The sequence below is a fragment of the Vulpes lagopus genome, chromosome 2 (genome assembly GCF_018345385.1).
Source record: "Vulpes lagopus strain Blue_001 chromosome 2, ASM1834538v1, whole genome shotgun sequence".
Classification (NCBI taxonomy): Eukaryota; Metazoa; Chordata; class Mammalia; order Carnivora; family Canidae; genus Vulpes; species Vulpes lagopus.
The window spans coordinates 169779129-169806574 of NC_054825.1; the positions used below are offsets into that span (position 1 = coordinate 169779129).

Consider the following 27446-nt stretch of genomic DNA (forward strand, 5'->3'; position numbering starts at 1 on the left):
GTGTGGCCCGATTAAAACAGTGACTTAGGGCAGCCCGGGTGGAGCAGCGGTTTAGCGCCGCCTGCAGCCCAGGGCGTGATCCTGGAGATCTGGGATCGAGTCCCACATTGGGCTCCCAGTGCATGGAGCCTGCTTCTCCCTCTGCCTGTGTCTCTGCCTCTCTCTCTCCTGCTCTGTATCTCTCATGATTAAATAAAATAAAATCTTAAAAAAAAAAAAGGAAAAAAAAAACAGTGACTTAGTACTGATTGAATGATGGGTGGAAACTGAGATTCAGAGAATCCTAAAATCTGTATATTTTAGGGTTAATTGTATTCCTCCAGGACTGGACCAAATGAAACATCTCTATTATTTTTATTTTAAGTAATCTCTACACCAAATTTAGGGCTCAAACTTACTACCCTCTGAGCCAGCCAAGCAACCGGAAATATCTCTATTCTTGAGTCATTTTCTGGGTTCCCCCTTTTATCCTTTGTTGCCTTATCTCTTAACTCCAGTGATGACCTGAACTCCCTTTTTTATTCAAAGAGTTCACCTTCCTCCTAGAATTCTGGTTTGTGACCAGAGAATTGTGAAAATAACTTAATGGCTCACAGCCAGCATTTCTTTAATGGAATAAGAATAGAATGAACAGAAAATATCAGGATGTGGGGCACCTAGGTGACTCAGTCAGCTAAGCATCTGCCTTTGGCTCAGGTCATGATCCCAGAATCCTGGGATTGAGTCCCACATTAGGCTCCTTGCTCAGTGAGGAGCCTACTTCTCCCTCTCCCTCTGCTGCTCCCCCTGCTTGTGCTTGCTCTCTTTCAAATAAAGTCTTAAAAAAAAAAAAAAGAAAATATCAGGATGCAACACAGAAGGCAAGGGGAAGCATTGTTTCATAAAACCTTTGTGCCTGTGTATGCACATGTGCGTGTGAACTCTGGGTCAGGAGGTAAACGTATTTCTTAGTGGGTCAAAACACTGTGAGAGCCACTGCCCCAGATGGGATGTGCCATTTCCAGAATTCTGGACATTCACTGAAACTGACCCAAATACCAAAGCATCCAACTGAAAAATCAACAGCAACAAGGCATTCGTGTATCCAGGCCTGACTCTGGCACAACGTCATCTCATCCTCACAACCACGCTGTGGGGCAGTATCCTTATTAGCCCCATCTTACAGATGAAGAAACTGAGGTTCTGGGAAGGAAGCCACTTGCGCAGGATCAGCTAAGAAGTGACAGATCAGGGAGGCCACCCTCTAGACCACATGTCAGGCAGCGCTGCTTCTCGTCACCATAACATACCCCACCCCCAGCCTCTTTGCTGTTGGTGTGGTGCCACTGGCTGCCACCAGGCATCGAGATCTCACAAGGAGAAGACAGAGGGATCCTTCTAAGACAAACATCCCTAAGGAGAAGGAGAGGGTCCCAACAGCCTCTCCTGAGGTTGGGACATGGGCTGACCCAGGGTGGGCATGTCCTATGGGGTGTGGAAGGAAACTCCAACACTTGACCCAGCCCGTAAGAGTGAGAACCACCCCCTGTCTGCAAGCCAGACAGGCCCTGCCTTTTCTACTGATGCTTCAGGATTCCAAAGGGCTGTGGCTCCAGACACAGGAGTGCAACAGGTGCCTGGAAGCCTCTTAGCCCGATGGCTCTGGGCCTTTCCTTTCCTTTTCTTTTGCAAGAAAGCAAAAAGCAGTCTCGTCTGCACTCACAGCTTGCATACACGGTTTCGCAGGACAGCAACTTCAGGCAAGGCCACTCTGTGACCACGAGGGAGTGGCATGGAAACGAGACCCTCCCATAACCGCGTCTGAGCACACACAGAAAAGAGGTCACTGTGCAAGCCACAGAAGCTACCACCCATCCCCCGCCCCAGCTCAGGTGAATGATGGCTGCCAATTCCTCCACCCCCCCCCACCGCCACCTGGACAACGATAACTAAGATGAGCCATCACCTAGTTATTCCCACCTCCCAGAAGTATTCAATCCGCAGCAAAACACACCGCATAAATATTCCCCAAATCACCTAACACAAGCCCACAACCTGTAACAAGCCCATCCTGACATCCTCCTGCTGAGAGGCCCCATGGTTCCCCAGGGTGTGTGCAAAGAGCCAACAACCCCAACTCAGTCTGACAACAGGGGGATTCCTGGTGGATTGTGACTGGAAGTTGACATCAGTACAATGACAACCTTTTTAGAGCGAGTCTTGGTTTTGCCTATCAGCATCCACCCCCCTGCTGCTGGTAATGGCTTCCACCCTCCTCTTCCTCAGTCCAAGTCTTTGGAAAGAGCCGACCCCACTCTTGGCGCTGGGGTGGGCATGTCACATAGATGTGGCCGATTAGCTCACTGTAGGGCCTGGAGTTACAATGCTTGGCTGAGTGGAGGGGATGGAACCCCCAGTGGGGAAATGAAAGCTCTCCTTGAACCATTTGTCAGAAATATTGGGGCAAAGGGGCTTGTCTCCTGTTCAGCCCACTAAGTTGCTAGGATGTAAACATGGGGCTGAATAATCCCAGATTTACACAAGGGGAGGGACCGCCCATGAGTGACACAAACATAGATACGACAATCAGAGAGATGGAGTCTTCAAAGCATTATTGGACAATCCCTGGATCCAGCCATGCCTGAAGCCGAATTGCCCCTCCCTGGATGGACTTTTAGTTACATCGGCCAAGACACTCCCCCTTTCCCCAGAAGCTAACTGAACCAAGTTTCTATTATTTGCTGCCAAACAGGCCCTGACTATATATTACCTTACACAGTCGTTTTACAGCATTCACTGAGATTTGGCTGTGAAGGGCTTCATTTTATACAAGTGCTTGATAAAAATGTAAATGTTACTGCAGAATCTCAAACCAGGAAGGAGTCATGTGATCTAACCTCCACCCAAGGCAATAATTTCCCCCATGATATCCCTGCTGGAATGTGAATCTATTTTGTGCTTGGATGCCTCCAAAGACAGGGAGCTCACTCCTTCTTACTGTCTCTTACAGAGTCGTTCTGTTTCTATTAGCCCCAGCCCTGAAAGTCTCCACCCTAAACTCACCCTGCAGCTGAGAGAAACGCAGGGCAGCAGCGTTGAGTGCCTCCACCCGCTCACTCTGGGCCGCGATGTCCCCCTCCAACAGTCCGTGCTTCTGCAACAGGTCCTCGGCCTCCACCAGGTGCTGCCCACACTCGCGGGAGAGCAGCTGAGCCTACAAGAGGGGGCAGCACTGAGCACATGTTTGGCCTTGGCCCTCAGGCCAGGCCCACTCCACACTATCCCTGTCCTGACTACTCTTCAGCTCCTCCAACCCATCCCTTGAACTCTGATCTCTGTCTCAGTTGCCTTGTCCCTGTCAGCATCTCTCTCTCTCTCTCTCTCTCTGAGTGTTCCACCTCCCCTCTCTCCATGTTCCTGGGCTCTAGCATCTCCCTCCCTCTGACTCCACCTCTTTCTCGCCTATACCTTTCTGTCTCTATCTCTTCCCGTCTCTCTCCCCAACCCTCTCCAGCTCCCCGACAACCCTCAGTGTCTACAGCCCTGGGCTCCAGGTCCGGCCCACCTGCATCTCCTCCATCCAGTCCACCATGTACACCATCTCCTGGAAGATCTTCTGCAGGGCCAGGTTCTGCTCGAGCCGCGTCCGCCGGGCGCCCACCAGCCCGGTCAGCAGGGCCCACTGGCGCAGGACGCTGTCACGCTGGGCCGCCACGCGCCGGGCATCATAGTAGCCTTCAGCTGCCAGTGCCTGGGCCAGCTCGGCCACGCCCTGCACCCGCTCCTCATAGGCCGCAATGTCCGCCTCGATGGCTTCGTGCTTCTTCATGGCTGCCTCGACTGCTGGCAGCTCATACCCGAAGTTGTCCTGGGGCAGGGCAGGGCAGGGCAGGCCACGGGTGCTCACCCATGTTGCCCCAGCCATGCACCTGTTACCCTGCCCCTGCCACACCAGCCCAGGTTACCTTGGAGACCAGCCCCATCTTCCTCGGTTACCCTGGAGACCAGCCCTGCACTTCTTCATCACATCACTAGCCTTAAACTCATCACCCAGGAAACGGTCCCCATCCTACCACTGCCCTAGAGCCTGGGGACCAGGCCTACCCTTCCCTGTTACTTAGGAGACCAAGTCTATCCTCCCAAGTTACCCTGGACACCAGATACAACCTCCTCAGTCACTTAGTCTAATTAAATAGTCTCCCTATCCCTGAACAGACTAATTCTGTCCTCTCTAGTTACCCTGGAGACCAACCTCACTCTCCTGTTACCTTGGAGATCTGGCCTGCTCCCTTCCCCCACTGCTCACTTAGGAGACCAGCTCTCCCTTCCCACCCTCACTCGCCACCTAGGAGACTAAGCCAACACTTCTGTCTCGCTTAGGAGAGGGAGACTCCCTCTCTGGTCCCAGGGCCACCAGCCCTGCCCCTCCCTCCTTTGCCCCCAGAGCCGAGCCCTGAATGCCCTACCTGGGAGACCAGGCGCTGGTTCTCATTCAGCCAGCTCTCCCTCATAGCCACCTTGTGGTCAAACCTCTGAGCCAGCAGTTCCAGCTTCTCCTGCCGGATCAGCTCAGCCCGCAGAGCAGCCTCCCGTTCGTGCTCTGCCTTCTCCAGCTGGCCCCAGGCCTAGGGAGATGGGAGGAGGCAGTCAGACCCCAACAACGCCCCCCACTTTGATGGCCCTGGCTTCTCTGTCAGAGGTGACTCCTAGCATTCACAGTGCCTTCGTGTAAACTGGGAAAAAAAATGTATTGTTCCTTCATGACACTTTCCTGCTGGAAGGCTGTCAGGACAAATATCCAATCCATGGCGTCTACAATATAAATGGCTCCCTTGAGCAGTGCACAACCTACACAACCGCACAGAGTCACCCTGCCTCTCCCCCATAATCTCAACTTCACCTTGTCGATATCCCAGATGCCACAGCCCTCCCGAGGCACAAAGAGGCGACGATTGCAGGCACGTAGTTTGCTCTGGATGCTGAAGAGCAGCACCTCCAGGTTCCCCTTCTCCTGAAACCTGAAGGGGCTTGAGCTCAGGAACCCCGCCTCCACACCTCCACTTGCTGCCCTCCCTCCTGAGCCGGGCCTCACTTGACTGGCTTCTCCAGTGTGCAATAGGCCGTGAAAGCCTGGAGCTGCTGCTGCACCCCACTCAATGAGTTGGCAAACTTCTGGTTGCTGATGAGGCCCACGGTGCGGTGGATCCAGGCCAGCAGCTCGGCCGCCAGCTCCTCATAGCGCTCAATGATCTTCCCCACCTCCAACACTTGGTCCAGGACCTGGCCCGGCGAAGGAAGATGGGGTCAGCTTCATCCCAGAGGTGCCCCCAGGTGGTTCCCAAGCTCCCATCCACCCCTTCTTCTGGCTCCCCAAACCTTCCCGATCCGCTTCCCCTCGACAGCCAGAGCCTTCATCTTGGAGAAATAGTGGTAGAAAGACACCACATAGGTGATGATGGACTTCTCATCTGGAGCTTCCATGTTCACATCTGGGGGGAAAGGAGAGTGGGGAAGCATGACGGTGAGCATTCTGACAGGGACTAGGAGGAGGGAGGGAGAGCCCACTCTTACTAGCTGTGTGACCTTGGGCAAGATAACTAAACTCTCTGTTCCTTAATTTTTGTATCTGCCAAATAGAGATCTAACTCACGAGATTAAACAGTACCCAACATATGCAAACCACCATAGAGAAACTAGCCATAATTATTTCACACCACTCTACCTTCCACCTCAGGCCCTTTGCACATGCTTTTCTTTTTAAGATTTTATTTATTTATTCATGAGAGATACAGAGAAGGCAGAGACACACACAGGCAGAGGGAGAAGCAGGCTCCATGCAGGAAGCCAGACGTGGGACTCGATCTCGAGTCTCCAGGATCATACCCTGGGCTGAAGGCAGCACTAAGCCACTGAGCCACCCAGGCTGCCCGCACATGCTGTTTTCACTATATAGAACAATATTCCTTCTTCTGTGTGCCTAACTCCCACTCATCCTTCAGGGCTCAACTCACATTTCCTCAGATAAGCCTCCCTGTTCAGCCTGTGAAGAGTTGCCCCCCCCCCACCCCGTTAGTCTTCCTCGTGGCATCTTATCCTGGAACTCCTCCTAGAACTTATAATTTTCAATTAAATATTCATTTATGCGATCATGCCCTTATCTTGAGTTCAAGCTTCATGAGCACAAAGGCTGTGCCTGTCTTTTTCTTTTTTTAAATATTTTTCTTATTTATCTTTGTAAAAGATTTTATTTATTTATTTGACAGAGAGAGAGCAAGATAGAGCACAGCAGGAGGGGGAGCAGCAGAGGGAGAGGGAGAAGCAGACTCCCCATTGAGCAGGAAGCCCAACTGGGGGGGGGTGCTTAATCTCAGGACTCTGGGATAATGACCTGAGCCAGAAGGCAGCCACTTAACCGACTGAGCCACCCAGGCCCCCCTGTGCCTATCTTTTTTCACCATTGTTCTAGCTATGCCCAGCACACTGTAAGAGTTCAATGAATATTTATTAAATGTATTAATGGTGTATGAGGTCAGAGGTCAAGGACATGGGCTTGGGAGGAAGCATGTGCTTGAATCCCTGTTCAACCACTTACTCACTGCATGTCCTTAGGAAATAGGCCTAACTTCTCTAAGCCTCAGTTTCTCCATTATAACAGTAAGGACAGTGCCTGCCACCTGGGAGCCCTATAAGTATTACAAAGAATAGCCTGGCCCAGAGGAGAAACTCAATGAATTCCAATGATCATTTTGATCTGCCCACTGAATGCACAGTGTTACACTTGGCCTTTCACTCTTCACCAACTCATGAAACTGACAGCCACCAAACACTATGTGCCAGGCAGGCACTGAGCACAGACTTGCTGGTTTGCAGTGTGATGCTGGGCAAGTGACTTCATATCTCTGAGCCTTTCATCTCTATCACTTTAAAACAGGATAGATAAGTTCTATCCAACCAGGTCAGCTTGAGGATGAAGGGGAGAAGTTTCAATAAAATTCCTGGCCATGTGCTTGGCACATCAGATGCTCAGAGAAAGGGAACAGCTGTTATTCCAGAGACTGGGGAGATTGGTGTTGGCATGATCATGGATTAGGAGGGAGGCTGAATCAGGGGATGGGGATGGGGGATAATCTTGGGGGTGGGGCTGGAGCTAGGGAGGGAAGGGGGTTGGGCTTGGGGGAGCTCACTGTGGGTGGGAGTGGGCATGGGAAGGGGAGGGGATTAAGGTGGGGTTCAGGTTGGAGACGGACATGCCAAGGAAGGGACTGGAAGCCAGGGAGGAGGAGGCATTGGAGATGAGGAAGGGGAGGGGCTAGGAGCTGGGACGGAGCGCCTTGGGTTTGGGATGGGATTGCAGCAGGATGGAGTAGATGTGGGCATTGGGGTCATGAGTCCCCCCAAGAGTTAGTGGGGCTGGGGTTGTGCAGGGCTTACCCTCAGGGTCCAGCAGACGCGTCAACCCCAGGTGCTGCTCAGCCGTGCGGAAGGCTCTCTGCAGGTTGTAGTTGGCATTGGACTTGGTGAGTTTGCTGAAGTCCACGAGATCGGGCCTGGGTGGGGACACAGAGTGGGCAGGCAGCAGGCAGGCTCCAGGGCCAGTGGGCAAGAGAGCCACCATCCTTGTCTGAGCGCCGCCCCCCGCCATGACGAGGGGCAGGAGGGGTGCCACCTGGCCCAGGGGAAAGTTGTGTGCCAGTACGTGTCTGTGCATTCCTCTGTGGCTGTGACAACTGCATGAGGGCATGTGTACAATGACTTCACAACACACATGTCTACTTGAGCATGCTTCTAAACAGTATTATTACACAGCAGTTCAAAGTGTGAGGTCTACAGCCAGCCCATGGGGCTCACACTGCAGCTCGACTACTTCCTGGCTGTCACACTGGGTAAGCTATTTTGTCTCTCCATGCCTCAGTTTTCTCATCTGTAAAATGGAGATAATACTACTAGACTACTAGCATCTGTCTCACAGGCTCACTGAATATATTTTTTTAAGATTTTATTTATTAAAAAAAAAAGATTTTATTTATTTATTCATGAGAGACACACAGAGAGAGGCAAACATAGGCAGAGGGAGAAGTAGGCTCCCTGTGGGGAGCTGATGCAGGACTCGATCCCAGGACTCTATCCCAGGACTCTAGGATCAGTTCCTGATTCAAAGGCAGACATTCAACCACTGAGCCACCCAGGTGTCCTAGGCTCACTGAATATTAAATGACTTATTGGAAAGCACCGAGAACAATCCCAGGTATACAGGAAGTGCTCAACCAATGTTGCCATTGGGTAGAGCTGGTGGGTTTCTGGCTGTGGGGGTGGGGCTGGGTCTCCCCAAGTGTATGGGTGCGTATGCATGACAGGTAAGGCTTGTGAGTGAACATGTGCCTCTGGCAGAAAAGGCTGGGTTCCACTCCCACCACACTAGAGCATGTTCTTCCCAGGCTCGGGGCCTCAGTTTCCCTAATCTGTCATGTGGACAATCAAGACATGGGGGAAATTTGTCTGGATACCCACCCCTCAGCCACTTCAGCGGCGGGCCCTCGGATGTGAAAGGTAAGTGTGTAGGGAAGCAGAAGGGGGGCTCTGGGGCTCCCCTAGAAGAAAGACTTTCTGATGAGAGGGGGTGCTGTGCCCACACCAGAGAGGACAGTCCAGGGGGAGTGAGCTCTCTGCCCTGGGGGCCTGGAAGTAGCAGGCATGGGCTGTGTATGTGCATGAGTATAAGTGTGTATACACATTTGCATGATGGTACATACGTGTGTTTCCATGCACACACAGAGTACACGGCCTGGATGGGGTTCTGCAGGGGTGTGTGCCTTGTGTAAGTGTGAAGGGCGTGCGTGTGAAGGGATGGGTCCTCGCATCTATGTGTGTCATCTGCATGTACACATGTACAGGCGTGTGTGTACCCAAGGGATGCAGAGTGGGGGTGCAGGGCAGGGCCGGGCTGCCCCAGGTCAGTGGGTACCTGTGCCGGTGAATGAGCGCGTTGAAGGCCAAGCCATCCCTCCAGCTGGTGGTGAAATTCTGGATGTTTACCTCAGGGTAACTGGAAGCATAGAAAGGAGAGACAGAGGCAGAGATGGAGATAATTGGGAGGAAAAAGAGGGAGGAAGGGAGAGAGAGAGAGAGATAGACAGGGATGGATGGATGGGAGGGTGGATAGATGATGATGATAGATAGATAGATAGAGAGATGATAGATAGATAGATAGATAGATAGATAGATAGATAGATAGATGATAGATCAATTGAGGCAGGGAGATGGCAGGGAGATAGAGAGAAAGAGAGATGGAGAGAAAACAGGATACAGACAGAGATGGGGAAAGAAAGAAGGGAAGGGAGGAGATGAGAAGGGAGAGAGAAGGGGGGAGAGAGTAGGGGGAGGGAGAGATAGGAACAAGGGAAAGCAGACATAGAAGTAAACACAAGACACAGTGAAAGAGCCAGCCAGCCGGCCCCCAGAAGGCTGAGCACCAGAGAGCCCAGTCTCCATCCATACCTGCCCCCTCTTCCTCCCAGGGGCAGCTCTCCAGGAGCCCCTGAGTTCCAGGCCACGGCCCCCCTCAGGGCAGAGGGTGGAGAGCTGGGGCTCTTGGGGACTCCCCAGCAGAGCTACACAGCTCCCTTCTCAGCCCCACTGAAGGTACCAGAAGCCTGAACTCCTCACGGGAGCTGCCCGAGCCCCAGTGTGCACCCTCTTAGGCTGAGAGGTGGCTGCTTTCGGAGTGGGGGTCGGCCACAGCTCAGGAATAGGGCTGGGGTGTCCACATAGGTGCACATGAGGCCTCCTGAGGTGGGGGGACCGAAGGGGGCAGGATGGGGACAGTCCACTACTATCCAGCATGGTCCTCTGAGGAGCCCAAGTTGGAAGTTTGAACCAGACCTTCCAGATTGTTACAGGGGTTTATTTGTCAAGGTCAGAAGAGTTACCAGTTCACTAACTTCAGATGTAACTTTTGACCCTGAGGGCTTGGGCTGCCCCTATACTCCAGTCCCAGAAGGAACCCTCAAGATTAGGTTAGGGGCCTGGTGGGGCGGGGTGGGGGGTGGGTTGGGGGAGGATGTGTGCTTACCCAGCTGTCTTCATCTGACACCACAGGAGCAGTGCATCCTTGGCTGAGCGGGTCTCTCTGTTGTCCTCAGTCTCGATTTTGATGACTTGAATCTGTGAGGAGACACAACATGGCTGCCGGGACCTGGAGGGCACGAGCCTGGGAGCCACGGGCGTACCCTGCGGCCAGGGAGGGTGGTAGGTGACAGAGGAGATGAGGGAGGCAGCTTTGGGCTGGGGTTGGGGGTTCAGGAGGAGGAGAGTGGGATCTGGAGTGTTTTGCAATGTCTACAATTAGGGGAGGTAGTTGTGGACTAAGGTCTCAGTTTCTAGGGAGGCCTCCATACTTTGGTTTCTGGGCCACTTCCCTGATTCAAGCCACCATCATTTCCAGCCCGGGCTAGTGCAGTCACCTCCAGGCTGCTCTCCCTGCTCCTGCCCCTACAGTCTATTCTAATAGCAGAGAGGAACCCTGTGACCACCTGGATCAGATCACATGCCTCTCAGCCTCAAGACCCTCAGGGTGTCCATCTCACTCATGGCAAAAGTCAATTTCCCCTCAGGAAGTTTTTGACCTCATCTTCAACCTACTCTGGAGCAGCCTACTCTGCTCAAGAGACCTGCTGTCCTCTTCATCAAATCACTAGCATCCTCCTGCCTCAGGGCCTTTGCACTGGCCATTCTTTCCCTCAGGGGCCCACATGGCTCCACCCCAACTTGATGTCTTGATTCACTTGTCACCTCTCAGTAAGGGCTTTGCCAACCACCTTATTTTATTTTATTATTTATTTATTTAAAAAAATTATTTATTTATTCATGAGAGACACATAGAGAGAGGCAGAGACATAGGCGGAAGGAGAAGCAGGCTCCCTGCAGGGAGTCTGATGCGGTTCTTGATCCCAGGACCCTGGGATCCCAGGACCCTGGGATCATGACCTGAGCAAAAGGCAGACCGTCAGCCACTGAGGCACCCAGGGGCCCTTATTTATTTTTTTTTTAAAGTTTTATTTATTTATTTGACACAGAGAGAGCACAAGCAGGGGGAGCAGCGGAGGGAGAGGGAGGAGAAACAGGCTCCCCATTGAGCAGGGAGCCTGACGTGGGGCTCAATCCTATGACCCTGGGATCATGACCTGGGCCAAAGGCAGCTGCTTAACTGACTGAGCCACCCAGGAGCACCCCCCCCCCAACCACTTTATTTTATTTTATTTTTAAAAAGATTTTATGGGGATCCCTGGGTGGCGCAGCGGTTTGGCGCCTGCCTTTGGCCCAGGGTGCAATCCTGGAGACCAGGGATCGAATCCCACGTCGGGCTCCCGGTGCATGGAGCCTGTTTCTCCCTCTGCCTGTGTCTCTGCCTCTCTCTCTCTCTCTGTGACTATCATAAATAAATAAAAATTTTAAAAAAAATTTAAAAAAAAAATAAAAAGATTTTATGTATTTATTCATGATAGATATATATATAGAGAGAGAGGCAGAGACACAGGCAGAGGAAGAAGCAGGCTCCATGCTGGGAGCCTGACATGGACTTGATTCCGGGACTCTAGGATCGCGCCCGAGCCAAAGGCAGGCACTAAACTGCCGAGCCACCCAGGGATCCCCCCAACCACTTGATTTTAAATCAAAGTATGTCTACTCAAATTTCACGTCCTCCTTTTCTGCCTTATTATCTCCTTGGCATCTATCATCATCTCTACATTTTATTTATTCATCCGATTTACTGTCTCCTCATTGTGGACTGAATTGTGCCCCCCTCAAAATTTATAAGTGGAAGCTCTGACCCCCACTATATTTCACTATATTTGAAAATTAGGCCTTTATGGAGATAATTAAGGTTAAGTAAGGCCATACAGGTGGAGCCCCAAAATGACTGGTGTCCTTATAAGAAGAGGAAGAGACCCCAAGAAATGTGCACACACAGGGAAGAGGCCATGTGAGGATGCAGAGAAGGTGGCCATCTGTGAGCCAAGAAGAGAGGCCTCAGGAGGAACTGACCCTGCTGGCAGCTTGATCTTGAACTTCCAGTTTTTAGAACTTGAGAAAATAAATTTCTGTTTGTTTAAGCCACTGAGTCTGGTATTTTGTTACAGGAGCCCTAGCAGACTAATGCTCTCACTAACCTGTAAAAGCTCCAGGACTAGGGGCACCTGAGAGGCTCAGTGGTTGAGTGTCTGCCTTCAGCTCAAGTCATGGTCTCGGGGTCCTAGGATCAAGTTCCCCATTGGGCTCCCCGCAGGGAGCCTGCTTCTCCCTCTGCCTGTCTCTGCCTCTCTCTGTGTCTCTCATGAATAAATAAATAAAATCTTTAAAAAAAAAAAAGTTCCAGGACCACAGGATGTTTGTTTCCTGCTATATTGCACTTAGTAGGTGTTAATAAAGTCCTTAGTGACCCAGAATCTAAAACAGGTTCAAGAGCCTCAAATGGGTATTTGAGACTTTGGTCCTGGACTCAAGAGCTGAGTTTGGCATTTGGATTCTAAGGGAAAAAAACTAGGTTCCCAGGAGGTCCCAACCTCTAGGGCAGGGCTCCAGCCACCAGCAGTGATCCCTCACCCCCAGTCTTGTTCCCTGATTTTGTTTTGGCAATACCCATGTCTGTCTCCAGCCCCCACCCGTCCCTTGAGCTCTATTCCCATGATCCAATGAACTGCTAAATGTTCATCCTGATGTCCTAGACTCTTTACCACCATCATGTCCCGAATTGTCCCTCAAACCCATTCCTCCTCCTTGGACTGTCTCAGGGTGGCCCCAGCATCTCCCAGTCCAGCTCCAGTCTTTTTTCCCTGGCCACCCAGCCCCCAATTTTGACGACCACTCCCAACGCAAAGAGATCTGTCTAAATCTGATTATGCCATCCTCTTGATAAAACTCTCTAATTTCTCCCCATCTCAAACAGAATAAAATCTGCTAATCACAGATCACCTAGATCGACTCCTCTGACCTCATCTCCTCCCAGGTTCCCCCTTGCTTCCTATTCTCTAGCCATAGTGGTCATTCTATACCTCCAATATTCCAGCTCCTTCCTACCCCAGTCAGGGCCTTTGCATATGCTGTGCCTCCTGCCTGGGATGCTTTCTCCCTTCATCTTCATGTTATGCAACCACCAGCTTCTCAGAGAGCCCTTCTCCAACCAAGTCTAAAATCTCGTCAACCTGATATTTTGTATTCCTTTTACTGCCTTATCATAATGTATTCTTTTTTGCAAAGCTCTTACCTAGAGCTGATGCCTTTCTCATATACCTCCAGTTTAATTACTTAAGGGTTGGTTTATTGTCTGTCTCACCCACCACAATGTAAGCTCCATAAAGACAGAAAGCTTGTCGATTAAAAAAAAAGAAAGTAAAGAGAAGAAAATGTGTCCATTTTGCTTCTGAACAGTAAAATTGCCCGGATTTGAATTCCAGCTCCACTATCCAGCTGTATGACCTTGAACACATTACTTCTCCTCTCTGGGCTTCACTTTCCTTACCATAAAATGTAATAAACGGTACCTAATTTATGGGGTTGTTGTGTGTATTAAATGCCAAGTGCTTAGAACAGTGCCTGGAATGGAGTAAAAAGAAAAAACGTATAAATAAATTATCATAGTGACGGTAGTGATAATGATTGTTATTTTTATCATAATTTTCACCCCCATCACCTGGAATAGGATTCCCGCATCATACTGGGAAATTTTTTGAGATGAACGAATGAGAGTGGGAGATGTCCTCCTAAGGCCACACCTTGGCGGGGGAAGGCCGGGCGGGGTCACTTGGGGATCACCTGGAAGCGCAGGATGATGGTCCAGACTAGCCCCAAAGTCAGTCGGTGGTTCCCATCCACGATGTCATGCGAGCCCACGTTTTCCAGGTGCACGCGCTGCTCCTTCAGGAACTGCAGCGCCTTGTCCACGTTTTCCAGCGAGTGGATCCTCATGCGACCGCGCGTGGGCCTCGGCTAGGGTGGCAGGCGCGTTGGGAGGTGGACAGCCCGGCCAAGTGCCCTGTGCCCCAGGCCTCACCCCTTCCAAAGACGCCGGCCCTCACGGCCACGCCTCCTGGATGGCCAAGCCCAAGCCACGCCCCCCCAGTCTTTTCAAAGACCTAGGACCCAATCCTTTTGAAGAAGCCCTGCCCCTTCCCAGAGCCAGACCCCTTTCAAGGGTCCGTCCCTTCGAGGCTAATTCTAGTTCCTGACCCCACCCACTCTACTGAAGCTCCGCCTCCGATCTGTAGCCACACGTCTTAAGAAGCCTCAGCAATCTGCTGCGACTCGTCCCTCCCCCTGGATCTCTGTCCAGGCCACCTCGGCGTGGCCCCCAGGTCCATGGCCACACCCCCCCTGCCTCCCCGCCGGGCCCTTGCTTGGAGCCACGCCCATTCCCCCAGGTCTCCCCTCGTTTATTGCACTATTACTTCCAGGGGCGTTTGTTTCTGTTCTTTAGCCGTGCCACTCACGGTTTCTGAGCTCCCTTAATAAATCTCTAGCTCCCTCAGAATCCCACCCTTTGCGATGAAGCCTCACCCAAGCCCAGAAATACAGCTGCAACCCACACAAGCCAGACTCATACCAGGGTCCTGTTTCGTTCCCCATAGTTCCATGACCCGGGCCTCCCCTCCCGATGACCACGGCACCCTCATCCATAGACCCCTGCAACAGGTCCTGCCCCTATTTTATAGCCAGTCGTCTTGCAACAGCACTACTCCCCATCCCAAGCCCCGAGTCCGCAGGAACCGCGGCCTTCACGGTCCACGTAACCCCGCTGCAGTTCCCAGCCACGCCCCCAGGCTCACCAAGCCCCGCCCCCGCGCCTTAGCCCCGCCCCCTGAATAACGAGGGCGCTAGCCCACCCGCCCTTCTGGGAAGTTAGCCGCCCCGGGTCACAGCCCCGCCCCGGATCCCAGGGCCGCCCCCGCCGCCGGGCCCCGGGTCCCCTCACCAGCTGCTCCCCGGACAGCACTTCCAGGAGCCGCGTGAGCACAAAGCCGTCCCGGAGGTCGGCGTAGAGGTCCGCGATGTGGCAGCCAACGCGGGCGAGGTGCGAGTTCACCCACTTGGTGAAGGTCTTCTTCTGCACGGCCTCGCGCTCGTCTGAAAGACAGGCTCTGATGAGCCCCCGCACCCCTGTACCCGCCCCCCGCAGCTTCTCCCCAGCCCTCCACTCCGGCCCAGACCCCAGCTCTGCAACAACAGTCAGGGCTTGGCACCGACGGCCGGCTCCTCCTACCTGGGACGCCCTGCCGACCCTTCCCTGCGCACCTGGAGACAGGTCTTAGAGCTTTCCTGAGATATCACTTCCACAAAAAGCCTTCCCTGATTCTCTCTCTCTCTCTCTCTCTTCCCCCCCCACCCAGAGATTTTATTTATTTACTTAAGAGAGAAAACACAAGCAGCGGGGAGGGGCAGAGGGAGAGGGAGAAGCAGCCTCCCCGCTGAGCAGGGAGTTGGATCCTAACACTAGATCCCAGCACCTGGTGATCATGACCTGAGCCAAAGGCAGACGCTTAACCCACTGAGCCCCCCAGGCCCCCCAGCCTTCCTTGATCCTCATCCCAGTTGGCCCTGTTCATGCAATCAATAAATATTTGACCACCTAGTATGTGCTCCGCACTGTCCTAGGCTCCGAGTAGAGACAGAGGCCTTCCCTCCCAGAGCTCAGTTTAGTGGGACCCAGATAATACACTAGGGAGCTGTGGAAAGCTAAGGAGGGGGGCGGGACAGAATGAGAGTTGTGTTTCAGGAACACCTCTGGCTACTGTGGGGAGGGTAGGTCAGAGAGGGCAAGAATGGCAGCTCAGGGGGGAAACTGGGGAAGTGACTCTCAAAAGAGAGGACAAACCAGGGCAGAAGCTGGAAATGGGGGAAGGGGACACACTGGAGAGTTAGTCACTGATGAAAAAATTAGACATGGCACTGACGAGGTGTGGGGGATGAAGAGGAAGGAATATGCTAGAAGGAATGCCCCCTCCGTGACAAGGGACCATGTCACACACACCCTCGAACTCCCCACTCTGCAGTAGTTAGACTGCCAGCTAGATCCTGAGTCTCCCACATCCCTAGGGCGCATAGTAGTAGGCACGTGACTGCCAACGGGGGTGGGGGGAGAATGTGTACAACTCCTCAACTGCCGCCTCACTGACAAAAACATTGCTTGGAAGCCGCTCCTACTATCTTTTTTTTTTTTTTTTTTTTTGATGCAAACACACGAGGGTTTATCTTTTTTTTTTTTTAAGTAGGCTCCACAACCAGCATGGAGCCCAAGGTGGGGCTCGAACTCACCACCCTGACATCAAGACCTGAGCTGAGATCAAGGGCAGTGCGGGATGCTTAACCAACTGAGCCATCCAGGGGCTTCTCTCTCTCTCTCTCTCTCTCTTATTTATTTTTTTAAAGATTTATGTATGTATGTATGTATGTATGTATGTGTTTATTAATGAGAGACAGAGAGAGAGAGATGCAGAGACACAGGCAGAGGGGGAAGCAGGCTCCACCCAGGGAGCCCTACGCGGGACTCCAGGACCACGCCCTGGGCCAAAGGCAGCGCTAAACTGCTGAGCCACCTGGGCTGCTCTCTCTCTCTCTCTTTTAATAACAGCTTTACTATGAGCTATAATTCACATACTATAAAATTCACCCTTTCAAAGTGTAAATTCACTGATTTTTAGTATTTTCACATCACCATCTAATACCAGAACATGTTCAGCCCTCCAAGAAAAAACCCTGTGCCCACGAGCAGTCACTCCCCCACTCCCCCTTCTCACAGCCCTAGGAAACTATTATTTTTAAGATTTGATTTATTTATTCATGAGAGACAGAGAGAGAGAGAGGCAGAGACACAGGCAGAGGGAGAAGCAGGCTCCATGCAGGGAGCCCAACGTGGGACTCGATCCCAGGACTCCAGGATTACACCCTGGGCGGAAGGCAGACGCTCAACTGCTGAGCCACCCAGGCATCCCGCCCTAGGAAGCTATTAACTTACTCTCTGTTTCTATGGATTTACCTATTCTGGACATTTCATATAAATGAAATCATACAATATATGAGCTTTTTGGGTGTCTGGGTTCTTTAGCTTAGCATGTTTTCAAGGTTTATCCACATTGTGGCATGTATCAGTACTTTATTTTTTATGGCTAAATAATATTCTATTCTCTGGACATCCTACATTTTACTCATCTATTCACCAGTGGACATTGGGGTTGTTTCCACTTTGTGGCTATTATGAATAATGCGGCTGTGAACATTTATGTACATACAAGTCTTTGTGTTTTCAACGATCTTGACTATATGCTGGGGAGTGAAATGGTTGGATTCTATGGCAACTCTATGATTAAACTTTTTTTAGAAAAAAATATTTATTTGAGAGAGAGAGAGGAGTGCACAAGGAGGGAGAGGGGCAGAGGGAGAGGGAAAGAGAGAATTGCAAGCAGTCTCCCCACTCAGCGCAAAGCCTGATGCAGGGCTCGATATGACAACCCTGAAATCATGACCTAAGCTGAAATTGAGTCAGACACTCAATCGACTGAGCCACCCGGGTGCCCCTATGATTAACCTTTTGAGGAACTGCCGACTGTTTTCCAAAGTGGCTGCACCATCTTACATTCCCACCAGTGAGGTATGAGGGTCCCAGTGTCCCCATGTCCTCAACACTCCTTGCTATTTCCCATTTGATCACAGCCATTCCAGTGGTATGAAGTGGTGTCTCAATGTGGTTCTGATTTGCATTTCCCTGGTGACCTATGATGGTAAGTATCTTCCCATGTGTTTATTGGCCATTTGTGTATCCTCCTGGGAGAGATGTCTATGCAAATCCCTCGCCTGTTCTTAAATTAGGTGAGTCTTGGGCATCTGGGTGGCTCAGTAGTCGAGCATCTGCCTTTGGCTCAGGTTGTGATGCCAAAGTCCTGGGATAGAGTCCTGCATCAGGCTCCCCACAGGGAGCCTACTTCTGCCTCTCCCTATGTCTATGCCTCTCTCTGTGTGTCTCTCATGAAAAAGTAAATAAAGTCTTTAAAAAAAAAATTTAGGGATACCTGGGTGGCTCAGTGGATGAGCATCTGCTTTCGGCTCAGGTCGTGGTCCTGAGGTCCTGGGATCAGGTCCTGTATTATATTCTCCGCAGGGAGCCTGCTTCTCCCTCTGCCTCTGTCTCTGCCTCTCTCTGTGTGTCTCTCATGAATAAATCAAGTAGATCTTAAAAAAAAAAAGTTTAGGAGATCCCTGGGTGGCTTGGCGGTCTAAGTCTGCCTTTGGCCCAGGGCGTGATCCTGGAGTCCCGGGATTGAGTCCTGCATCAGGCTCCCGGTATGGAGCCTGCTTCTCCCTCTGCCTGTGTTTCTGCCTCTCTCTCTTTCTCTCTCTCTCTCTCTCTCTCTGTGTGTGTGTGTGTCTCATGAATGAATAAATAAAATCTTTAAAAAAATAAAATAAAAAGTTTAAATTAGGCGAGTCTTTCAATTTTTAAAAAAATATTTTATTTATTTGAGAGAGTGTGAGAGAGAGAGAGAGCACAAGCCAGAGAGGAGCAGAGAGAGAGAGACAAGTAGACTTTAGCATGGAGCCCAACGTGGGGCTCGTTTCCATGACCCATGAGATCATGACCTGAGCCGAAACCCAAAGCCAGATGCTTAACCCACTGAGGGACCCAGGCACCCTGGGTGAGTCTTTTTTTTTTTTTTTTTTTTTTTTTTTTTAGGATTTTATCTATTTTTTCATGAGACAGAGAGACACAGGCAGAAGGAGAAGCAGGCTCCATGCAGGGAGCCCGATGTGGGACTCGATCCCAGGACTCAATTCCAGAACTCCAGGGTCACATCCTGGGCCAAAGGCAGGCGCTAAACCATTGAGCCACCCAGGGATCCCCTGGGTGAGTCTTTTTATCATCTGTACTTCCTTTGCAACTTCATGTGAATCTATCATTATTTCTTAATTTAAAGTATTACCAGGGACGCCTGGGGTGGCTCAGCGGTTGAGCTTCTGCCTTTGGCTCAGGGCATGATCCCACATTGGGATCGAATCCCACATTGAGCTCCATGTGAAGAGCCTGCCTCTACCTCTGTCTGTGTCTCTGCCTCTCTCTCTGTGTCTCTCATGAATAAATAAATAAAATATTTTTTTAAAAAATAAAGTGTTACCAGAACAGTAAACTAATGTCTGGCTTTCCTTTCTCTTCCCCTAACTAGCACAAGCTTGAACACAAGATCCAGAGGGCACAGAGTAGAAGAAGAAGGCTGGAAGCCATACTCATTGCTCAGAGCAGAGCCTCCCTGCCCACCAGGCTGCTCCCGTCAGGATTATGCAGAAGGGAGAAGTAAGCTTCTGTCTCCTTTAAGCCACTGCATCACTGGGTCGGTGTGTTGCAGCAGTTCAGCTGCACCATATGCTTAGCATTTCATTACTAAATAACTTAGTTATCATACTTTTAAGTTTCCTATGAGTGCAGGAAGCAAGATTTGTAGAGCCAGTCTGTTTCCCTTTTTAACCATTTAAAAATCTCTCAACAATTTTTTTCATAAAATTTACCTTTTGTAATATTGTTTTTATAAAGATTTTATTTATTTATTCATTTATGAGAGAGAGAGAGCATGAGCTAGCGAGTAATGAGGGAGAAGAGTAGAGGGAGAGAGAATTTCAAGCAGACTCCCCTCTGAGCACAGAGCCCAACAAGGGGCTTGATCCCATGACCCGGAGATCATGATCTCAGCCAAAATCAAGAGTCAGACGCTTAACCAACTGAACCACCCCAGGCGCCCCATAGTATTATTATTTTGTATTAAATAAACTCTACCCCCAACATGGGGCTCAAACTCATGACGCCAAGATCAAGAGTCTCATGCTCCACCGACTGAGCCAGCCAGGCATCCTCTTTTGTAATATTAAATATTGCATTTGATTCTGGCAGTGAAAATATATATACATTGTTAAAAAATATCCACTGAGGGACCTGTATTTTTTTTTTTACTTGAAACCAGATCTTGAATGTTTACCTGTAATTTGAAAGTGACTATGCAGAAATGAATACTAAATCCATGTGAGATATCTTGTTTGTTTAAATGCACGTTTTGTGCTGTGTGGAGAGGATGGGGACTCGTGTGAGCACCTGAACATCAATCACACACCAGGAAGTGGTAACAGAATAGATGCTGAATTAAGTATTGGGTTATGCTGCCTTCCAATCACTGGTGCCCTAGCCAAATAGCAGATTTTGGGCAATGCTGAAGCCAAAGTGGACCTTCTGTGCACCCCGCCCCCCCCAGTGTGGCACTGAGTGAGGACAAGTGCATTCAGTTCTGCCTCTATTGATAAGGCACTGTTTGACTTCAAGTGAACACGTCTCCTCTTTGGGCCCCCATTTTCAAAACGTGGGGTCTGGACTAAGTCAACGGATTCTGAGGCATCCTGAGTGTTTGGGAACTCATACTTGGAAGACAGAGATTCATGAGAATATTTTTTTTATTTTGTAATTTCATTTTGATGATATCCAAAGAAAACTAATAGAAACATTTCCTGGACCATCCGGATGGTGACTTCATAAAGCAGGATACCATGAAATTTTGGGTCTTGTGACTATAGTCTTGTTAGCATGGAACAGGGGTCCAGAGTGGAAACACCCACACAGGCCAGGCAGGCCCTGAAACTGAGAAAACTAGGCCCTAGATCAGGGGCAGTGGCCACACACAGCCCCTGTGACTGCAGCCTCCCAGGAACTGTATCCCTGAGTTGCTGTATCATTTGATATTCCACGAGGAGCCCCAAATCTGGATTTTTTAAAAAGATTTTATTTTTTATTTATTCATGATAGACATAGAGACAGAGAGAGGCAGAGACACAGGCAGAGGGAGAAGCAGGCTCCATGCAGGGAGCCCAACGCGGGACTTGATCCCGGGACTCCAGGATTGCGCCCTGGACCAAAGGCAGGCGCTAAACCGCTGAGCCACCCAGGGATCTCCCAAATCTGGATTTTTTAAAGACAAAGTCTCCTTATTTTTATCTATTTATTAAATATTTTATTTTTTTAAGATTTATTTATTCATGAGAGACACAGACTGAGAGAGAGAGAAAGGCAGAGACATAGGCAGAAGGGGAAGCAGGCTCCTTGCAGGGAGCCTGATGTGGGACTCGATCCTGGATCCCAGGATCACAACCTGAGCCAAAGGCAGGCGCCCAACCACTGAACCACCCAGGTTTTATTTATTTACTCATGAGAGGCACACAAAGAGAGGCAGAGACATAGGCAGAGGGAGAAGTAGGCTCCCTGCAGAGAGCCTGATGAGGGACTCGATCCCAGGACCCCTGGATCATGACCTGAGCTGAAGGCAGACACTCAACCACTGAGTCACCAAGGTGCCCCCAAAATCTCCCTATTTTTAAATACTGGCAACCGATTTGTGTTTGTAGAAAACACAGTGGGAGTGGGGCGCCTGGGTGGCTGTCTCACACTCTTGGTTTCAGCTCAGCTCGTGATCTCATGTGTTGTGACATCAGCCCTCTGTTGGGCTCCACGCTCAGCAGGGAGTCTGCTGGAAGATTCTCTTCCTCTGCCCCTCCCCGCACTCCCATGTGCATGCACTCTCCCTTGCTCTCTTTCTAAAATAAATAAACAAATCTTTAAAAAAAGAAAAAAACCACACAGTGGAGGTGAAACCAGATATGTCCCAGAGTGCCACTTCTGACCTAAGATGACACTGAATGTTTACTGTGCTGGGGAGTGTGTTTGGCTACCATGTAGGGTGTCTTCCGTTGCCCCTCTTGCACCACCCCTACTGTTCTGCTCGAGCTCTGGGCCCAGGGAGGCTGCTGGTGCAGACTCTATGAATGGGCTCCACGGCCCTCAAAGGCCTCAGACGTTCTGTTGGGTTTGACTAGAAAGAGATCAGAGGAGAAAGGAATGGGACAACCGGGTGGCTCTGTGGGTTGAGTATCTGACTCTTGATTTCAGCTCAGGTCATGATCTTAGTGTCCTAGGATCGAGCCCAGAGCCCCAAGTTGGGCTATGTGCTCAGGTCAGAGTCTGCTTGAGATTCTTTCTCCCTATCCCTCTGTTCCTCCCTCCACATTCTCTCTCTCAAATAAATAAATAAATAACAGGGGAAAAAAGAGGAGAAAGAAGGGCTGAGGAATTTATTACCTCTCTACATGAACTGAAAGCTGTCAGCAGTGCCTTATTCTCTCCCTACATCCCCAGCTCGGGAGGCCTCGGCCCTCTCACCACTCCCTGACCTGCTCCAGTACCTGGGGTGTCCACTGGCCTCGTAGTTTGTAGGTTCCCATAGCCCTGGCCACACCTCTATAATTAGTCCCTTCATTTAGTTCTCCTCAATTTTACCCCCTTGAGGAGAGCCATTTGCTTCCTGCTGGGACTCTAGCTGGCACCCATACCTTTGGGTTGTCACGGCTCCAAGCCAAATGACAACTGTCCTACCTCTGCCATTGTGTTCACATTGAGTTGTCATTTATATATTCTTCTCCACTGTGGAAATCACCAGTCACAAGCAAAAAACATTTCCTTAGAATAAGATTTCAATGTATTCGTATCTTTAATACACGGAGACCTTTGTAAAGCTGAAAAATAACTAACTCTTATCCATTGTTGGCTAAGGGGAAAGGATATAGTGACATTTAGTATGTTAATGATGCTTGGCTCCTGGTCTGAGGAAAGTTAGGAAGCTGGAGGATACCAAGTAGAGGAAATGTGGAGACCTCATAACTGCCCCCCAAGCCTACTGGTGGGAGTTACAGACTAGGGCAGCTAACTGGGAAGTGATCAGAGTCTAATTAAATTAGGGCATACCCCCATGACACAGAAGTTCTTTCTCTGTGCATATGTCCCATAAACTCTTCTACACATAAGGAGCATGTATGAAGGTGTTCCATCCAATGCTACTGGGGGGTAAGGGGTACAGGCAGGTTGGGGGTTGGAGACAGCCTCATTTTCCATTGTTAGGAAAATCAAATATGGTGAGTTCACGCAATAGACTCCATGCAGCAGTTAGGAGCAGCAGCTGAGTCTTTTTTCTTTTTTCTTTTTTTCAGATTTTTAAAATTTTATTTTAGAGGGAGAGAGAGAAAGAGGGCACAAGTAGAGAGGGGCAGAGGGAGAAGGAAGAGAGAATCCCAAGCAGATGCCATGTTCAACAGGGAGCCCTTGTCCCAGGCTCGATCCCACAACCCTGAGATCATGAACTGGAGCTGAAATCGAGTCAGATGCTTAACTGACTGAGCCACCCAGGCACCCCCACATGGCTGAGTCTCAAGGCATAGTGCTGAATAAGAACAATGCAAAAACTCAAACTTAGGCCCACCTGGCTGGCTCAGTGGGCAGAGCAGGGTTGATCTCAGGGTTGTGAGGTCAAGCCCCATGTTGGGCCTAGAGCTTACGTAAAAACACAAACAAAAACCTGCAATCTAGAATATGCTAACCTGCATCAACTAGCAATACTTGCATGCACAAGCTCATACAGGGCTCTCAGATTTATAACAAAGTGAAATTGCAGTTCAGTAGGGAAAAGAAAGCCTTTCCAATAAATGGAACTGAGTCAACTGGATATTCATGTGGAAAAAAAAACAAACCCTGACCGACATTCCACATTGTACACAGTAATAAATATAGTAAATGTCATCTGGCTTATAAATCTAAATGTGAAAGGAATAAATATGACTTTTAGAAGAAAACCAAAAAATCTCCATGACCTTGAAGTAGGCAAAGATTTCTCTTTTTTTAATATTTTATTTTTATTTATTCATGAGAGACACAGAGAGAGGGGCAGAGATACAGGCAGAGGGAGAAGCAGGCTCCATGTAGGGAGCCCCATGCGGGACTCAATCCCTCGACCTCAGGATCACAACCTGACCTGAGCCAAAGGCAGACACCCAACCACTGAGCCACCCAGGTGCCCCAGCAAAGATTTCTTAAGACACCAAGTGTTAGTCACACAGGAAGTAATTATTACGATCAAATTAGGGACACCTGGGTGGCTCAAGGGTTGAGCGTCTGTCTGCCTTTGGCTCAGGGCATGATCCTGGAGTCCTGGGTTGGAGTCCTACATTGGGCTCCCTGCATGGAACCTGCTTCTCCCTCTGCCTGTCTCTGCCTCTCTCTGTGTGTCTCTCATGAATAAATAAATAAAATATTTTTTTTTAAAAAATGATCCAATTAGACTACATTTAAATTATGAAATACTGTTCATCAGGGTACCTGGGTGGCTCAGTCGGTTAAGACTTCAACTTGGGTTGTGATCTAGGGGTCCTGAGACAGACCCCCAGTTCAGGCTCCCTGCTCAGCCGGGTGTCTGCTTCTCCCTCTTCCTCTGCCCCTCCCCCTGCTCATGCACCTTCTCTCTCTCTCTCAAATAAATAAATAAAATCTTTAAAAAAAATACCATTCATCAAAAGGCAACTTTTTTTTTAATTTATAATAGTCACACACGGAGAGAGAGAGAGGCAGAGACACAGGCAGAGGGAGAAGCAGGCTCCATGCACCGGGAGCCCGACGTGGGATTCGATCCCGGGTCTCCAGGATCGCGCCCTGGGCCAAAGGCAGGTGCCAAACCGCTGTGCCACCCAGGGTTCCCTCAAAAGGCAACTTTAAAAGAATAAAAAGGGATCCCTGGGTGGCGTAGCGGTTTGGCACCTGCCTTTGGCCCAGGGCGCGATCCTGGAGACCCGGGATCGAATCCCACGTCGGGCTCCCGGTGCATGGAGCCTGCTTCTCCCTCTGCCTGTGTCTCTGCCTCTCTCTCTATCTCTCTGTGACTATCATAAATAAATAAAAATTAAAAAAAAAAAGAATAAAAAGACAAGCCACATAGTAGGAGAAAACATTCACAACACACAGATCTGACAAAGGACTTATACCAGGATATATAAGAACTCCTACAAAACATCAGAAAAAGGCAGGAAAATTAATATGCAAATAGGCAAAGGACCCGAACAGGCACTTCACAGGAAGCTATCCAAATAGTCACTAGACACCTGAAAAGGTGCTCCACCTCATTAGTTGTTAATTAGTCACCAGGAAAATGTAAATTAAAACCACAATAAAATGCACACCCATCAGAATGACTAAAACTAAAAAGACTGACCATACTAAGGGTTCGATGTACAGTAACTGAATCCCTCATATACAGCTGCTGGAAATATAAAATGATACAAACTGGTAGTTTCCACTAAAGTTAGATATACACCTACCCCTATGACCCAGCACTTTTCTCCCCGTGGAAATCAGTGCTTAGGCCCACCAAAAAACAGGTGCTAGAAAGTTTAAAGCAACAACAGTTCATAACAGTTTGAAATATCAGTAATTACCAGTATGCAATAGTCTAGCTTGTAATAGCCACAAATGAAGAGTAACCCAAATGCTCATCAACAGGTGAATGGATAAACTATGGCATATTCACACTGTGGAATACTATACAGCGATGAAAAGGAACATTCTACAAATACAGGTAGACACGGATGACCCTCATAAGCACAGTGTTGAGTGAATGAAGTCAGACACAAAGGGGTACATGCTTCAGGATTCTATATTTATATGAAGTTCAAACACCAGCAAAACAAACGTGTGCTGTTATAACTTAGGATAGTGTTTACTTTTGGGGTATAGCGAGGGAGGCAGCCTGAGGGGGGCTTCTCTGGGGTTGTCATATTCTGTTTCCTTATATGGAGACTGGTTACCAGGGGTGCTCACTTGTGGAAATACTGTCTTAAATTACTCTCACGATTTATCTGCCTTTTAGTGTGCATGTAATATTTTCATAAGCAGTTAAAATATATGTATACATGCATACTAATCAGCAATGCACGTTTTGCAAAATCATTGGCACACAAAGAAAATAATTTGCATTAAAACTATCAAATGGAGCCTGGGTAGCTCAGTCCATTAAGGGTCAGACTTTTTTTTTTTTTTTTATGATAGTCACACAGAGAAAGAGAGAGAGAGCGGCAGAGACACAGGTAGAGGGAGAAGCAGACTCCATGCACTGGGAGCCCGACGTGGGATTCGATCCCAGGTCTCCAGGATCGCGCCCTGGGCTAAAGGCAGGCGCCAAACCGCTGCGCCACCCAGGGATCCCAAGGGTCAGACTTTTGATTTCAAGACAGGTCTTGATCTCAGGGTCTTGGAATTGAGCTCCGTGATAGTCACCATGTTTGAATGTGGAGCCTGCTTGGGATTCTCTCCTCCTCTGCCCCTCCTCCACCCCTGCCCATGTAGATGCACACTCTCTAAAATAAATAAATAACCTGTTCTTTAAAACAAACAAACTATCAGAATGGTTACCCACAGGAAGGCATTGGTGTGAGATGTGGGAATAAAAGAGAATAAGCAAATAGGAGTGCCTGGCTGGCTCAGTTGGTAGAGCGTGTGACTCTTGATCTTGGGGTTTTGAGGTCAAGCCCTGCATTGGGCGTAGAGATTAATTTTTTTAAATGTTAAAAAGCAAAGAGAGTAGATGAATAGATAAAGAGGAGGAGAGGGTCCTCACATAGAAAGAGGGGGACGGTGAGCCATAAACTGAAGAGCATAATTAAGGGCACTCTCTTGAGCATGGGGTCCAGACAATTTTTTCAAAGATGTTCATAGGAAAGCATGTTACGCAGGACTCTGCTCAAAGGGTTGGCCTTAGTTTGAAAAGAGAAAAAGCGTGAGGGAAGTAAGCAAAGGGACGCAAAAGAAAATGCACCCTAGCGGTCTACCATGTTAGGTTTTCGAGCTGCAACATCGTTAGAGCAGCATCGACAGCATTCTGAAGTTCCTGTTAAGCTGAATGTTAACTGCTTTTGCACGGTTCTGGAGTCCAATAAAACATGCTTTAGCTTTAGAAAACTGTAGGCATAAGAGATATACACAGAGTTGTGGGCGTGCTGCATTTAGGAAAATCGTAGATACGGTAATATATTTACTTATTTATTTATTTATTTATTATTGATATAATAATTTAAGTAGACATAGGGAGCCTATGAGATTTTTTTTCTTTTTTTTTGAGATTTTTTTTCTTGTGGGGGATCCCTACATTTCTCTGGTCTAGGTGTTCATCTGTCTGTGGTATTCAACACTGATATTCTGGGAGTCAGTGGTTCTCAGATGAGAAGAGTCCTCGATCCCCACATTATCACAATCTACCTCTGCTTAAAATCTTGCCATTGCTCCCCAGTGCCCTCACGCCCTTCATGGTGGTTTATGGTGCCCTTCAGGATCTGACTCCTACTGCCTCCTTTTGCATTGTCATTTGCTCCCTACCTCAATCTAGCCACTCCCAGCTTTTGGAGGTCTTGCATATGCTGGTCCCTCTGCCTGGAATATTCTTCTCCTCTCCACCCCAAGGTTCACTATTATTCATCCTTCCGAGCTCAGCTTAGGTATCTCCCCCTCCAGGAAGCATTCTGACCCTCTGGACTGAATCAAGCACATCATCTGAACTCCTATAGTCCTCACCATCTAGACCCTG

The 27446-nt window shown here is 49.4% G+C and overlaps 1 protein-coding gene across 2 annotated transcripts in view; it reads right to left on the minus strand.

The window, feature by feature from the left end:
• SPTBN4 (spectrin beta, non-erythrocytic 4) overlaps window positions 1-27446 on the minus strand; it is a 77149-nt gene that overhangs the window by 44813 nt on the left and 4890 nt on the right. For both annotated transcript variants that reach the window (XM_041746414.1, XM_041746415.1), the window contains exons 3-13: window positions 14945-15096; window positions 13789-13962; window positions 10049-10140; window positions 8942-9022; window positions 7411-7526; window positions 5356-5468; window positions 5072-5259; window positions 4880-4997; window positions 4446-4604; window positions 3545-3847; window positions 3043-3193 (exon numbers count right to left, since the gene is read on the minus strand). In XM_041746414.1, the coding sequence (XP_041602348.1) occupies window positions 3043-3193; window positions 3545-3847; window positions 4446-4604; window positions 4880-4997; window positions 5072-5259; window positions 5356-5468; window positions 7411-7526; window positions 8942-9022; window positions 10049-10140; window positions 13789-13962; window positions 14945-15096 (1647 nt within the window). The remainder of the gene's footprint in view (window positions 1-3042; window positions 3194-3544; window positions 3848-4445; window positions 4605-4879; window positions 4998-5071; window positions 5260-5355; window positions 5469-7410; window positions 7527-8941; window positions 9023-10048; window positions 10141-13788; window positions 13963-14944; window positions 15097-27446) is intronic.